Source organism: Pygocentrus nattereri, chromosome 11 (genome assembly GCF_015220715.1).
Source record: "Pygocentrus nattereri isolate fPygNat1 chromosome 11, fPygNat1.pri, whole genome shotgun sequence".
Taxonomy (NCBI): domain Eukaryota; kingdom Metazoa; phylum Chordata; class Actinopteri; order Characiformes; family Serrasalmidae; genus Pygocentrus; species Pygocentrus nattereri.
In genome coordinates this window covers 20,278,988-20,294,335 of record NC_051221.1, presented here as the reverse complement: position 1 = coordinate 20,294,335, position 15,348 = coordinate 20,278,988, and the positions used below count along the sequence as shown (strand labels likewise).

Genomic DNA, 15,348 nt, shown 5'->3' with positions numbered 1-15,348 from the left:
CTCAACTTATCTAAACTTCATGTATAATGAACATAATTTTAAGATATTTTACGATACGATATACATATTAGATCACACCACAAGTGTGGTTAAAAAGAATAGCAACAGAATCAAATTAGATTTTAGATTCAGCTCACTAGTGAGTTGTGCTATTTGTAGAACAGATCTGCGGGCGACTCATATGGTCCTTGCGGGCGACCTGGCGCCTGCGAGCACCGTGTTGGTGACACCTGCTCTACAGGCTCATGGTGTGGGGAATGCTGAGCTCTGAAGGCCAGAGTTGGTGTTACTCAGTTACAGCTGGAAGTCAAGCACACACTGCACTCACAGGTTTGTCACAGTGAAGACAGTTTCATGTCTGTCAAGGCCAAAGTGTACAAAGTGCACAGTACTTTGTAAAATCTACTCTGTGAAGTATCTGATTCATTGTAGCTTCATTCCTGATCGTCTTCATGTAGTGACCTGGGGTCGTCCTATATATTTCAGAAAAACTCAGAAAGATTGCATGATTGTCCACACTTATCCTTTAAGAGGAACCAGAGTGAATCAAAATACCCTTCAAACAATCCCTATGCTTAGAAGTGAAAAAAAGAAAGCTTGGTCTACAGAGCTACAGCACATAGGCTACTATTTTGACAGTGTGTATTTATAGATGTCCAATATCAGTGTTAATCTGAGTGACCTACTTTAGGCTGCAGGATTTTACTCAGACAGCAGAAAGGAGAGTGAAGACATACAGAAAGTGGTTATAGTTACACAAGCAGTCAGTACAGTTGTTATTGCTCCAGAATGTCCATCACTGAAAGTATGTGTGTGTGTGTATGTGTGTATGTGTGTGTGTGTGTGTTCCTCTGGTCTTTTGTAGGAAATCCAAAGAGAAACAAAAGTAACTTAGCTCTCGAATAATGGCCCTGTCTTTGTAGAGTGATTTTTACAAAAGCTTTGCTGGTTTACCTGGGGTAGCTTTAGGCTCAACATTCAATAATATGTCACTGAATGGCAGCATAGAGGCTTACATAAACACTTATAAAGGCTTATTCCAACAAGCACCTGTTGTCATAAAGGCTGCTTTGGCAACTTTAATGTCAGTTTATGTGAAGTGGCTTATTTTTGCTGACATTTGGACAACACTTTCTAGAGTGACATGACCAAGCATGTTATGACAGTTGACTTTGTAGCTCTGTATTCTTAGTAAGTCAAAGACATAACAGTGATAATGTGACTATATATATATACTTGAGTGGCATCCCATTCTTAGTCCATAGGGTTTAATATAATGTCAGGCCACCCTTTGCTGCAATAACAGCTTCAACTCTTCTGGGAAGGCTTTCCACAAGGCTTTCCCATTCTTCTGAAAGCGCATTTGTGAGGTCAGACACTGATGTTGGACGAGAAGGCCTGACTCGCAGTCTTCATTCTAGTTAATCCCAAAGGTGTTTGATGGGGTTGAGGTCAGATCTGTGCAGGCCAGTCAAGTTCTTCTAGACCAAACAAAATCCTTGTCTTTATAGATCTTGCTTTGGGCACTGGTACGCAATCATGTTGGAAAAGGAAGGTGCCATCCCCCGGCACTTTACACCACTGCTTTCACCGCTTTGCATTGCGCTTGGTGATGTAAAGCTTGGATGCAGCTGCTCGGCCATGGAAACCCATTCCATGAAGCTCTCTATGCTGTTCTTGAGCTGATCTGAAGGCCCTATAAAGTTTGGAGGTCTGTAGCGATGGACTCTGCAGAAAGTTGCCGACCTCTGCACGCTATGCGCCTCAGCCTCCACTGACCCTTCTCTGTCCTTTTACGTGGCCTACCACTTCATGGCTGAGTTGCTGTTGTTCCCAGTCACTTCCACGATATAATACCACTGACAGTCGACTGTGGAATATTTAGTAGCAAGGAAATTTCACGACTGGACTTGTCGCACAGGTGGCGTCATATCACAATGCCAAGCTGGAATTCACTGAGACCCATTCTTTCACAAATGTTTGTAGAAGCTGTCTGCTTGCCTAAGTGCTTGTTTTATACACCTGTGGCCATGGAAGTGATTTGAACATTTTTGTACTTTTGGCAATATAGTGTATATTTCTTTTGCATATGGATTATATTGATATGTTTCTTCACTGTGGTAAAAGACATTTAATATGCAGAATATTCTGTGAATATTAATCAAAAATGTGTGGAATTCTATTATAAAGCTGGCCAACAATGACTTCTGAAAGTTGAGTAGCTTGCTAGCTTAACTAACTAACGAGTTAACTAATGATAGCTAGCTACCTGCATGCCACATCACTGCCCCCACATAATCTCTACACCCCAAACAGTGTCACCACATTTTCACAACATACTTCCCTACACATAGAAATATGCAAAAATTTCGATCCTATAAATGAAATATTAATTCAGGTTGTTTTTACTCTTAAAGTTCCTGTTTATTCATCTGTTTGACAGCAGCATGTACACATTATAATAGAAATGCAAATATTTGTCCATATACTTTTGAACAGATTCTTACCAGCCAAGCTTTTTTATATAGTAAGAAACACATTTTAGAAACACATTTTTTCTTAATGAAATCTTTCTTACTGTTACAGTATTGCTAAAGATGTAGCCACATAGGTCTTATGACAACAGATAATATCCAATGTAAAACTGTGCTGTATGAGTCTGACTTCATTAATATCCATTTCATATGAACAGACAAGTTCTTATATTACTTACTATGCAGCAAATGGACTTACGCACCTTTGAATTAACACAGAATTTCATTCTATTGTTTGAATCCAGCTGATGGTAAGGCTTACTGCACAGACAAATCTAAACCTGACGTTTTAAAAGTTCTGTTTGACATTTGAAATGTGTAGCACAGTGTTCACAGTGTTCACAGTGTTCCGTCAGGCACATCTGACCATATCTGAAGCTTTACATTTAAAGCAGAATAACTAGAGGGAAACATTGTTTGTGCAAGCAAATGAGAGAACCACTGCCCAGCATTACTCAATTGGCTGAACTAACCATACACTTTCTCTTTACAGTAGGCAAACACTGAGTCTGAGTACCCCCAGCCCAGCACAGAATAGAACTCAAAGATCTAAGACTTTTTCTAGGTAAACAAAAGGCCTTTTTCTCTCAAATATTGTTCACAAATGTGTCTAAATCTGTGTTAGTGAGCACTTCTCCATTGCCGAGATAATCCATCCACTTCACAGGTGTGTATCAAGATGCCGATTAGACAGCATCATTATTGCACAGGTATGCCTTAGGCTGGCCACAATAAAAAGCTACTCTAAAATGTGCAGTTTTATCACACAGCAAATGCCACAGATGTTGCAAGTTTTGAGGGCACATGCAATTGACATGCTGACTGCAGGAATGTCCACCAGAGCTGTTGCCTTGAATTTTAATTTCTCTACCATAAGCCATCCCCAAAGACGCTTCAGAGAATTTGGCAGTACATCCAACTGGCCTCACAGCCACAGACCACATGTAACCACCCCAGCCCAGGACCTCCACATCCAGCATCTTCACCTCCAAGATAATCTGAGACCAGCCACCCGTACAGCTGCTGCAACAATTGGTTTGCCTATCCAAAGAATTTCTGCACAAACTGTCAGAAACCATCTCAGGGAAGCTCATCTGCATGCTCATTGTCCTCATTGGGGTCTCCACCTGACTGCAGTTCATCATCGTAACCAACTTGAGTAGGCAAATGCTCACAATCGATGGTGTGTGGCACATTGGAGAAGTGTTCTCTTCATGGAGGAATCCCGGTTTTCACTGTACAAGACAGATGGCAGACTGCGTGTATGGCATCGTGTGAGTGAGCAGTTTGCTGATGTCAACGTTGTGAATCGAGTGGCCCATGGTGGCGGTGGGGTTATGGTATGGGCAGGCGTATGTTATGGACAACGAACACAGGTGCATTTTATTGATGGCATTTTGAATGCACAGAGATACCATGATGAGATCCTGAGGCCTATTGTTGTGCCATTCATCCATGACCATCACCTCATGTTGCAGCACAGGCCACAATCAACAACCTGATCAACTCTATGTGAAGGAGATGGGTTGCAGTGCGTGAGGCAAATGGTGGTCACACCAGATACTGACTGGTTTTCTGACCCCCACAGACCCCCCCAATAGAGTAAAACTGCACATTTTAGAGTGGCCTTTTATTGTGGCCAGCCTCAGGCACACCTGTGCAATAATCATGCTGTCTAATCAGCATCTTGATATGCCACACCTGTGAGGTTGATGGCAAAGGAGAAGTGCTCACTAAAACAGATTTAGACACATTTGTGAACAATATTTGAGAGAAAATGGCTTTTTGTGTGCATAGAAAAAGTCTTAGATCTTTTAGTTCAGCTCATGAAAAATGGGAGCAAAAACAAAAATGTTACATTTATATTTTTGTTTAGTGTATTAAGCTAATTAAGATAATATTGCTGCAGTCCTTATAATAGATAAAAAGAACCAAATTAAACAAATGAGAAAATTATAAACTTAGATTTGGTCATTGATTTATTAAGAAAAATGATCCGATACTTAATATCTGTGATAGCAAAAGTATGCAAACCTTTGCTTTGAGTATTTGGTGTGACCCCCTTGTGCAGCAATAACTGCAACTAAACATTTCCGGTAACTGTTGATTAGTCCTGCACATCAGCCTGGTGGAATTCTCCATGCAAAAAAGCTTCAGCCCTGTTATGTATGTTATATTTCTATAGGATTAAGGTCAGGACTTTTTCTTGGCCATTACAAAACATTTACTTCATTCTTCTCTAACCATTCTTTGATAGAATTGCTTGTGTGTTTATGGTCATTGTCTTGCTGGATGACCCATAATCTCTTGAGTTTTTAGCTTACAGACACATGTCTTGGCATTTTCTTTTAGAATTTGCTGGTATAATTCAGAGCTCATTGTTCCATCAATGACAGCAAGCCGTCCTGGCCCAGATGCAGCAAAACAGGCCAAAACCATGATACTCCCACCACCATTGTTCACAGATGGAATAAGGTTTTTAGGCTGGAGTGCAGTGTTTCTCTCTCTCAAAACATAACTTTTCAAAATTAAACCAAAAAGATCTATTTTGGTCTCATTTGTCCACAAAACATTGTTCCAAAATCCTACTGGCTTGTACATGTGATCTTTAGCAAACTGCAGATGGGTAGCAATGTTCTTTTCGAAAAGCAGTGGCTTTCTCCTTGCAAACCATTGTTGTTTAGTATTCTGCTGATGATGGACTTATGAACATTAACCTTAGCCATTGTGAGACAGGTCTTTAGTTGCTTTGTGACGTCGCAGACTATTGTACATCTTTGGTAAAGTCCAAACCCTTTAGAGATGGTTTTGTAGCCTTTTCCAGCCTGATGAGCATCAACAGCTCGTCTGGGGTCCTCAGAAATCTCCTTTGGTTGTGCCATGATACTCTTCCACAAACATGTGTTGTGAAGATCAGACTGTGATAGATCCCTGTTCTTTAAATAAAACAGGGTCATCACTCACACCTGATTGCCATCCCATTGATTGAAAACACCTGACTCTAATTTCACCTCTAATTATCTGCTAAACCTAAAGGTTCACATACTTTTGCCACTCACAGATATTTAATGTTGGATCATTTTCCTCAATCAAAAAAAAAATAACCAAGTCTAATATGTTTGCATCATTTGTTTAATTTGGTTCTTTTTATCTATAATGAGGACTTTGAAAATCTGGTGAGGTTTTGGGTCAAATATTTGCAAAAATATAATAACTTGTAAAGAGTTCACAAACTTTCAAGCACAACTGTATATGTATTATGGCTGTAAGGTGTATCACAATTGTATTATGTAGCAATAAATTGCAATATGATATTTTATGCAAATAAAGAGGCCTTCATGTTTGTATGCTCTCAAATAGTGGCTTTCTTTGTCTCTTCCTGTATGTTGGCAGCATTAATTTCCCCAGACACTGGAATCCAGGGCTGGCACAGTGGTCCCCGAGGGGATGACATGTTAAAGATAGGACAGAAATAGAGCAGGAGGCTCCAGCACTGCATACTGACTCTTAATGTAGTGCAGAGAGAGAGAGAGAGAGAGAGAGAGAGAGAGATGTACATGTCTGCTACTATGGACAGTGTGGTGTGTTGAAGAAGTGTGTGTCTGATATTCTTTCATTGATTTCATTTGGAGGGAGCTCAACAGGGAGAGAGTGGAATCAATGCCAAGTTATCAACAAAGAATAAACAATAACTCCCTGCCACAGGCTTCCTCTGTCAGAAAGAATCGAGTTCCAGGGCAGGGGAGTGAAGTGAAGCGCTGCGAAATAAAATACATGAAGCTAAAGGCAAAGTCAAGGTTACTGGATTTGGCTTAATTAACATTGGAAAGACATTAGACCAGTCCATATGGATGCAGTTGCAGGCATGCTAGCTAATGCTAATCAATTGTGACTAAATCCATTAATAAGCGTGTGGTGAAATGTTGAGCTGTGCAGTGGGCACGAAATATTCACATTCCCCTGTAGCCTCTGGGCTCAGGCCACTCTGCTGTTTGTCACACAGCCGTTTTGTTTGTTGGTGCCTTTTGCAAGGATGACATTCAAGTTTAAGGGCCACTCTTTCAGTTGTGTGTGTGTGTGTGTGTATACTGTACTGTGCAAAAGTCAGAGAACACCCTTTCAATTATTTCATTCAACTTCCAATCAAAACAGCCATTAAGTACAAGGTACTCATTTTTCAGTGTCAGGAAAAAAACGTGTTTTACTGAAAATTACACAGGGACCTCATCAACCTAATGTAACAAGTTTTTTTTTCAGAGTTTAATGTGTTCACCCTTTGCTTTATTACAACTCCCACTCATTTCAGGAGACTTGTTACAGTTTTTGAAAGAACTCTGCAGGGTTATTTTTCCACACCAGCAAAGTTCAGTTATAGAGGTTTGTCACATTTTCTGCTTCTCACAATCCAAATAATCCCAAACACATTTAGTTGAGATTTAGAATGTGGGCTCTGTCCACGTCTGCTGTTCTAGTGCACATGATCTCCTTTTTTTCCCATTTCTTTTTCTTAGTAAGGGCTTCATGACAGCTACACATTCTTTCAGACTCATAGTGTTGAGATATCTTCTCACAGCAGAAGGATGGACAGAAACACCTGTGGACTTTTTTAGATCTGAAGAAACAGTGGAGCTTGATTTTCTCCTCTCTCTCAAAAAGGAAAGCTTTAAGTGCTGTTTATCTGATGGGGACAGTTTTGGTAGTCTACCAGGTCTTGTACAGTTGTTAGGAGTCAAATAATTATTTATTATCACCGACCCCTAATTCTTTGGTTATATGAAGCTGAAGTCAGATAATCGCCAGCTTCTTGTTCAAATTTTCCCTGGGCCTTAATGTCAATGACTTCTTTGAGAGCAGCTTTAGATGGGAGGACGCAGGTGTGATTGACTAATAGATTTGATATTATTCATAGTACATGAATAATAATAATTTGTACTTACTGGCTCCTTTACTTTAATGAAATAGATGTAAAGTGGTCTGTCTCTGGATGTGTCTGTGTACATGTATGTACACTGTCTGTCCAAACGTATCCAAACCCCTCTTCTAATTAGTGAATTCATTTACTTGAATGTGCACTCAATGCTGACACAGATGTTCAGATGTTCACACAGCTTGTGTGATCTCCATAGAAAGGCATTTTCAATAGAATGGTATGCTCTGGAGTAGCCACACATGGACCTAAGTTCACCAGGCCCTGTGCCAGCTAGTGTCAGCTAGAGGAGTATAAAGCCCCTAGTATTGGGCTGTGGAGCAGTGACGCTGTGTAGTGATGAAGCTCCATCCAGTACCTTTGGGATGAGTTGCAGTGGAGTTGTGATCCACAACTGACTATTCAACATCAGTCCCTGACCCCGCTAATGCTCTTGGAGCAGAATGCAATCAAATCCCCAAAGCAGTGTTCCAACTTCTAGTGTAAAGCCTGTTCAGAAGAGAAGAGGCTATTACTGCAGCACAGGGCAGTACTCAATAAGCTAGTATCCTCCTCTGAGCATAGTGCAGGTTCTGCAGCAGGTTAGCTGATAGTTACCTCATGTCCCAGTACAGAGATGAATAAGAAGCTAACAGCACAGTCTTTGAGCTTCTGTCTCCTGTGTTTACCTCCGTCTCTCTGTACCTCAGCAGAAACTCGGCATGGATCAAACAGGAAACACTTCAGAGAGCCGGTCATTTTGAAGGGTTTCTGTTCTCAGAGTTCTTACTCCCCTAAGAGCTCACTAACTCTCTCAAGCTGTTTCTTCTTTTTCTCCTTCTCCTTTGACTTTCTTTTAACTTCCAGCTCTTAAAGTTCCATTTTTCTTGCTGTGTGTGTGTGTGTGTGTGTGTGTGTGTGTGTGTGTGTGTGTGTGTGTGTGTGTGTGTGTGTGTGTGTACCCACTCATTTAGAGTTATCAGTGTTTCCTGCTTTGTCAAACATAGTGACTCACTCTCTCTCTCTCTCTCTCTCTCTCTCTCTCTCACTCTATCTATCTATCTATCTATCTATCTATCTATCTATCTATCTATCTATCTATCTATCTATCTATCTATCTCTCTTTCACTCTCTTTCCACAGTTTAAAGGTCAGGCTAACCTCCATGTTTTTGAAGACTGGTGTGGCTCCTCTGTTTCTCAGCTCAGAAAGAACCTTCATTTCCCTCTCTTCCCTCATGTGAGTAAAGTTATGATGGTGCATTTTTGCTTTATAATGTGTGAATTCATACAAATGCTACGCTAGTTATTATGCAGGTTTAGTTTTAGCTGAGACCGAAAGATACATTAATAACACTGCATCAAATATCTTTATCAGATCCATCTATGTGAACCAATCTTTCTCTCTCTCTCTCTCTCATCTCAGCTCTGAGGGTTCAAACAATAAAACATGAGAGGGAGTGTGTTATCAAGAATAACATCTCAAATGTGGTCGTAGGTAGATCATCACAGTCGTGATGTTATCTGTGATAACACACAACCTCAAGTGTTCTATTGCTTCTGTTCTAAATTTAAAAAGCATAGCACAAATCGTGCATAACATATCTCCTGTGTATTTCTCCAACTATCTTACAGAATCACTTATAGTAAAGAGAAGTGTCTTTTTTTAAACCTCTTCCAAATCCCAGTTAAGTGAAGCCACTCTGTTTACTGCATGTGATTTTGTGTGATTTTGCCTTCTATTAGCTAAATACATGGGAAATAAAACTTAAAAAGACATCCTGGTCATGCACTGTTTAGATGATCCCTTAATTAATAACTACAGCATTGGTGATCTGCTCTTCCGAAATGTTATATTCAGTGAAGTTTACCAACATTTTGATGTCCAAAAGTCTGAGACCACATTGTGAACCTGGGTTTTTCTTAAATGGAAAATAAATTTCAGAAAGTTTTAAATTCTCCAAAGGTTCTCTTGAATTTTTTTATTTTTTATGTTAATGTCAGTAGACTTAGAGGAGAGAAAGTCATATAACCAACGAATGTCCAGTGTAAAACCATGCTATTAGGTAGAGCCATCAATCCGTCATAACATCAGGTTCAGCTTTTTAAATACTTCAGTACTTCAAGATTAGTCTGAGAATTAATAAACCTCTCAGTGTCATTTAATTCTTGCTTGCTTCCCCAGACAAGAACTGTAGTGAAGAAACTGGCTGTTGCTCCAAAATGGAAAAACTATGGCTTGCGAATCTTTGGCTACATTCATCCATACAAAGACGGTAAATTTCACTACACTGTACACACTCTCACACTCCACTCACACACTCATTCAGCAGAACAGAGCCTGTCTTAAAGAGTGTTCACTTGTGCTGTTATAGAGTGTACACCTATGCTCTTATATTCACCTGTGCTCTTAAAGAGTGTACACCTTTGCTCTTATAGTGTACACCAGTGCTCTTATATTCACCTGTGCTCTTAAAGAGTGTACATCTGTGCATATATTCACCTGTGCTCTTAAAGAGTGTACATCTGTGCATATATTCACCTGTGCTCTTAAAGAGTGTACATCTGTACATTTATATATACCTTTGCTCTTAAAGAGTGCACGCCTATGCTCTTATAGTGTACACCTGTGCTCTTTTATTCACCTGTACTCTTATAGAGTGTACACCTGTGCTCCTAAAGAGTGTACACCTGTGCTTTATATATACCTCTGCTCTTAGATTGCACACCTGTGCCCTTAAAGAGTGTACACCTGTACTCTTAAATAGTGCTCTAAATCACTGCACATGACTAATATGTAGTTACTGTAAGCCACTGTTGCATTAAATCACAAAAGCACTTTATATAGTACTTTTTTCACTCATATAAACTCACAAAGAGCAACTGCAGAATGAATAACACAGGTCAGAAACTCTGTCATGCTCTTTCTATGGTTTTTATTTCCCTTTTTTGGTTAATTTTTCATAAATAAAGCTGCCATTTATGTAGTGTCTGTCAGCTTTTCATAACGAATGGATCTGAATTGACCCTTAGACATTTAGAAATGGTCCAACATTGCTTGATATGAAATATCTTTTCTAAAGTCTGAGTTAAAATTAAGAAAGGTTTACGCTTTTCTTATGAAGTTACCATTTTGACAATACTAGGTTCAGTTTTGATACTGTCAGTATGATCTTCCTCATCTGTTTTCCATACATTCTTTCTCATTTTTCTAGGGGATTTTCAGTTCGCGGTGGCCTCTGACGATAACTCTGAATTCTGGCTGAGTTCAGACGAGAGTCCACTGAACGCCAGGCTGCTGGTCTATGTGGGGCAGGTTAGTGTTGAAGTACAAAAAACCACACTATCATAACTCACCACTTCTCTGCAGATCACACAACTACATCCTCAGGAACAGCTGGCTTTTCAAAATGTTTTAATAAAGATAAGCATGCATGCATTGATGTTTTTTCATAACTTGAAAGAAAAGCCTGGTTTGTTCAAATTAATTCTAAAATCATAATTAAAATGGAATTTTAATAAAAAAATTTTAATAAAAAAATAAGTTAGAAAAATAAGTTCTTTAGTCACACTGTGCTCTAAACCACAACAACATGTCTCAGATAAGATCTAGAATCAGTTTGAACAGATTGAGAGATGTTTTGGGGAAGTATTTATGAAAATGTTTTGAGTGACTATTGCCTTTTAGTGTTTGTGAGTAACTCTCCGGTACTACTCTAAAGAAGTAGAATCCAGACTCTAAACATGTCTCAGCTGACCAGTCCAGAGTACGTTTTTGCCGTTCCTTTAACACAGGACTCACTAGAGGGCAAATGTCTACATGATAACTGCTTGGTCTTGGAGTGTGGGAAATGTGTATATGATCTGATCACCCACTGTCAGGCTTGTGTTTCTGTACAGTACAAACCCTCAGATGGGTCTCTAATGCTGCGGGGCAGGCCAGGTTTTCACCTCACATGTTCTTACTGGGCTGACTGTTTAATCACACACAACAGCTAATCACTAATCCACCACTTCCCCAAACACGCAATGTCACATGACCTTCAGCTTACTTCTTCCTCTACTTCCGACAAATGCAGCTCATTCAGAAATGACTGTGAATGAAACTGAGTGAACGCTATGCTAAATTGAGCCAATGTTATGTGTAATTAAATATGTAATTACATTTTAATTGACTTAATTAAAAAAAGGCACATTTCCAAACTAAATGGTAGCCATTCTATAAGAACCTAATTTCTCAAACATGTGAGATCTACACCACTGATATATCTTTATGGACATGTGGCGTGCGATTACATCAAAGGCCTGCTGAATGCTTCTGAACATAAAGTCGACTCTGACTGCAGCTGTGGTTTGCCTTTCAGTAATATAAGATTTTCACAGATTTTGGGCTCCATGACGGTGGTAAAGTAAACATCACATTTGATCTCCTGCTGTTCCACCAGAGGACTCATGTTACTTTAAATGGAGATAAACCAAGATGCTGAAATCTGTAAATGTGAGATTGTGGATATCAATGCATGACAAAATGTATTCCACTGGCTCTCGCCGTGGCTGCGGAACAAAAGATCTACAGAGTGGATGCTGTAGAAGACCTCTTTTGTATGTCTGTTAGTAGGGATATAAATCTGTGAGCTCAGAAAGATTTGATTCTTCAGGAAATGATTCACTGGATCATCAAATTTTATATTTTTTTGCTTCAATTGAGAATTTAAAAAAAATGAACTATCACTGACACTAATGTGGAAAACCAATAGTAAAGACAAGTAGTAAAGAACAATTAGTAAATATATGCATTTGTAGTACATGCATAATGTGAAATTCTGGACTAGGGTTGGAAATTCTCTAGGATAAATACATGGAATAGAAATTTAAAATACTTTCATAATTTTATAAAACTAGGATCATTTTACATACAGTGGTATAACATTAATAAGGGATATCGCTATATTTAAAAATCAATGTTTGAAAATAATGACAGTATTTCAAATCTGTGTGTCACATTTCTCTGCATAGGTGGTGCTGATAGAAAGCACAGAACATATTTGATTTTGCTTTCTCGACTTCGCGCTTTCAGAGATTCTCTAAACGGTTGTCAAAGCTGAAATCAAGCCTTTGCTTTGGTGTGCGACACATTTGGCCTGCTAATTGTATTGTTAGCTTAGCCAAAATGCTACAGTCCCAAACACCAAAGAACAGGTTTGATTCTAGCTTTCTTTCACTCGAACACCAGTTGCTCAATTGTACTTTCTTAGATATAATCTAAATGAGTGCCATTTTAGCATCAGTTAGGTGAAACCAAACCTAAACCCCACCCCCACACAGGGTAAAACCGGAGCAAAGGAAAGAGAGAAGCGCGAAAAAAAATGAGGAACGTAAAATGCGAGACGCAAAGAAAAGCAGTGTGACGCGCAAACAAAAGAAAGAAACGCAAAAGAGGGAAAGTATTGCAAAAACAAAACAGGAACGTAAAATGCAAAATGCTAATCTTATATTTGCGATATATTTTTTTTCTCGTCACCATTAAAGACCCTAATTTGACTCCATAATTAGGTGGCACAAAAGTGATCTAATGCTATTCTGTTACTTATGACCGTAAAGTGAACATATTGGCTGATTTGCAGATTTACTTCCAACTGCCAATACTTACCAGCTCCACATTAATGACAAAAACAGTTCAAGCTCAAATAAACAAACATTTTCACTGCTGTCCTCTAAGTGCTTTATAACATCAGTCAGAATGTTTTTGTTTTTTATTTATTTTGTTGTTTTCATAAGACCCATGGGTGTCTCAGTAAATGTGTTTTCAACTTTAATTTACTTACAAGTATTTGCTTCAATCCAACTGATGAAAATGCATTGAATTCACACTCTTTTTGTTGCAGTGTAAGAGAAACTGTGGAAAAGAATTTCTGTCTTAAAGCTTAAAGGATTGCAAACCGGCAGTTATGTAATAATTGTGACAGGCCTACTTAGAACTGATATATTTAAATTTTTTTGTGGACTACTTGTGAAATGCCCAATTTTTGTGTCATGAATACACTATGGCTTTAACAGACAGACTCTCGTTTTAAACATGCTGTTTCTGCTAACCTTGGTGTAAAACTGTTTCCATGGTATAAAATGTTTCCATGATATTTTTGTTTTCAGCTATTTGCGACTTATAAGTGAAAAGCGTGGCACTCATGGCAGTACACTCAAAGCGTAACATTCTCCTTTATTTTCCACTGTAAAATAGTTTCACACTGCTGAAGTTTAGATCTCTTTGTTATCTTCTGAAAATATGCCTCTCTGCAGGAGGTTATGGGTAATGCTTGTTCACAGCATCTCTACAGCAACCCTGGCATAAAAAACAAAAACAAAAACAAAGGATGTAGCCAAAACCTGATCCATTAAAATATGCTTATTCGGCTCTAACACTGATACCTTGGACTTGTTTAAATGTAATGGATTAATTCCAAATTTGGTGCAGTTGAATTGCCACCCTCAAGTTGCACTGATGCATTTTTTCTCTCCTATTTCTCTCCTATTTGTTAGCAGTCCAGTCTGTCTGACCTCCTTGTCCTGCTGTCCCTTGCTGTCCTCTCTGAATACAGAAGTGGGCAGTGACCTAGCCAATCAGCTCCACCCTGACCATGGTCTCCATGGACACTGCAGGGAAAATAGGAGACTGGGAGTCTCTTCGTGATATATTGGCATTAGCATGGGTGCTGCCCTTCGTGGACCAGAAGTGCTTTCCTTGTGTGTGTAACTTTAATCAAATTGCATAGCCAGCAGCTAATTGCTAATTAGATTTCCCTCTGGTGATAGGGCCTGGTCTGCAGGGGCAGGCAGAGAAATGTATGAGGAAACATAGGCTGTGTGGAATACAATTACCTGCCCAACGCTTGTGTGTGTGAGTGTGTGTGTGTGTTTGTGTGTGTGTGTGTGTGTGTGTGTGTGTGTGTGTGTGGGTGTGTGTGTGTGTGTTTGTGTGTGTGTGTGTGTGTGTGTGTGTGTGTGTGTGTGTGTGTGTGTGCGCAGGCTTTGACGCAGGGTCAGTATATTGAACACTGCTAGATGAGAGATGTCTTAGCGCACCCATACATGCACACACACACACACATAACAGAACATTCGATATCCTGCCACGGAGGTGTGTGATCGATTGGCAAGACGAGGTGGCACGTGGCCCTTTTGTCTCACTGAATAACTGCCGCCTGTCCAGAATTCAGAGTGATTTCCTGTAGGCCCAGTCGCTGATAGACTAGTTTTACTGCAGTCCAGTCAAGCAGAGAGAGACAAAACCAGCGGCTCTGAGCGTCCCCGTGTCGAGAAGCAGCCGATAGAGTGGCGGCTGAGCCCTGAAATGGAGAGTTGTCTGGAGGGTCTGCGTCTCAATAGACTGGTCTCTGTTTAAAATAGCATGCCTGCCAGGGTGAATGGTCTTTTCAATTCCGCTAGCACTCCTCGGCATAAAGGGAGAATGAAGTGGGAACAAAAAGACAGGGGTTACAGAGGGGGAGAAAGAAGGAGAGAGAGAGAGAGAGAGAGAGAGACACAGACTGTGAAGGGAGTGAAATCTCATTCGTACGTAATGGTTCTCTGGTTCTATTGCTTCCCTATTCTCCACGTCTGCCCCGTTCCATTTGTGAAGGCTTCAGGGTCACTTCAGGGACTGAAATGAGTTTTGGTAGGGTAAATCCCACATTTCACATCACTCAGAAAATAGAGAAAGAGCCTAAGGTAGCTGTATCTGTCATTTTTACAGAAATACTTTTTATTTTTTTATGTGGTTTTATGTGAAGGACAGAAAGAGGGAGAGAGCTGGGGACACTTTCATTTTGCTGCAGTTTTTGCCATCTCTGCCATGAAGCCACAACAGGATGCTGAATTAAGAGCTATGTTTATTGTGCTGTAGGTCCACCCTT

At 39.8% G+C, this 15,348-nt stretch overlaps 1 protein-coding gene across 1 annotated transcript in view; it reads left to right on the top strand.

Moving 5' to 3' along the window:
• Positions 1-15,348, top strand: part of b4galnt4a (beta-1,4-N-acetyl-galactosaminyl transferase 4a) — a 213,299-nt gene that overhangs the window by 117,058 nt on the left and 80,893 nt on the right. Inside the window, exons 4-6 of the mRNA XM_017717516.2 lie at positions 8,583-8,678; positions 9,624-9,714; positions 10,654-10,754. Coding sequence (XP_017573005.2) covers positions 8,583-8,678; positions 9,624-9,714; positions 10,654-10,754 — 288 coding nt within the window. The remainder of the gene's footprint in view (positions 1-8,582; positions 8,679-9,623; positions 9,715-10,653; positions 10,755-15,348) is intronic.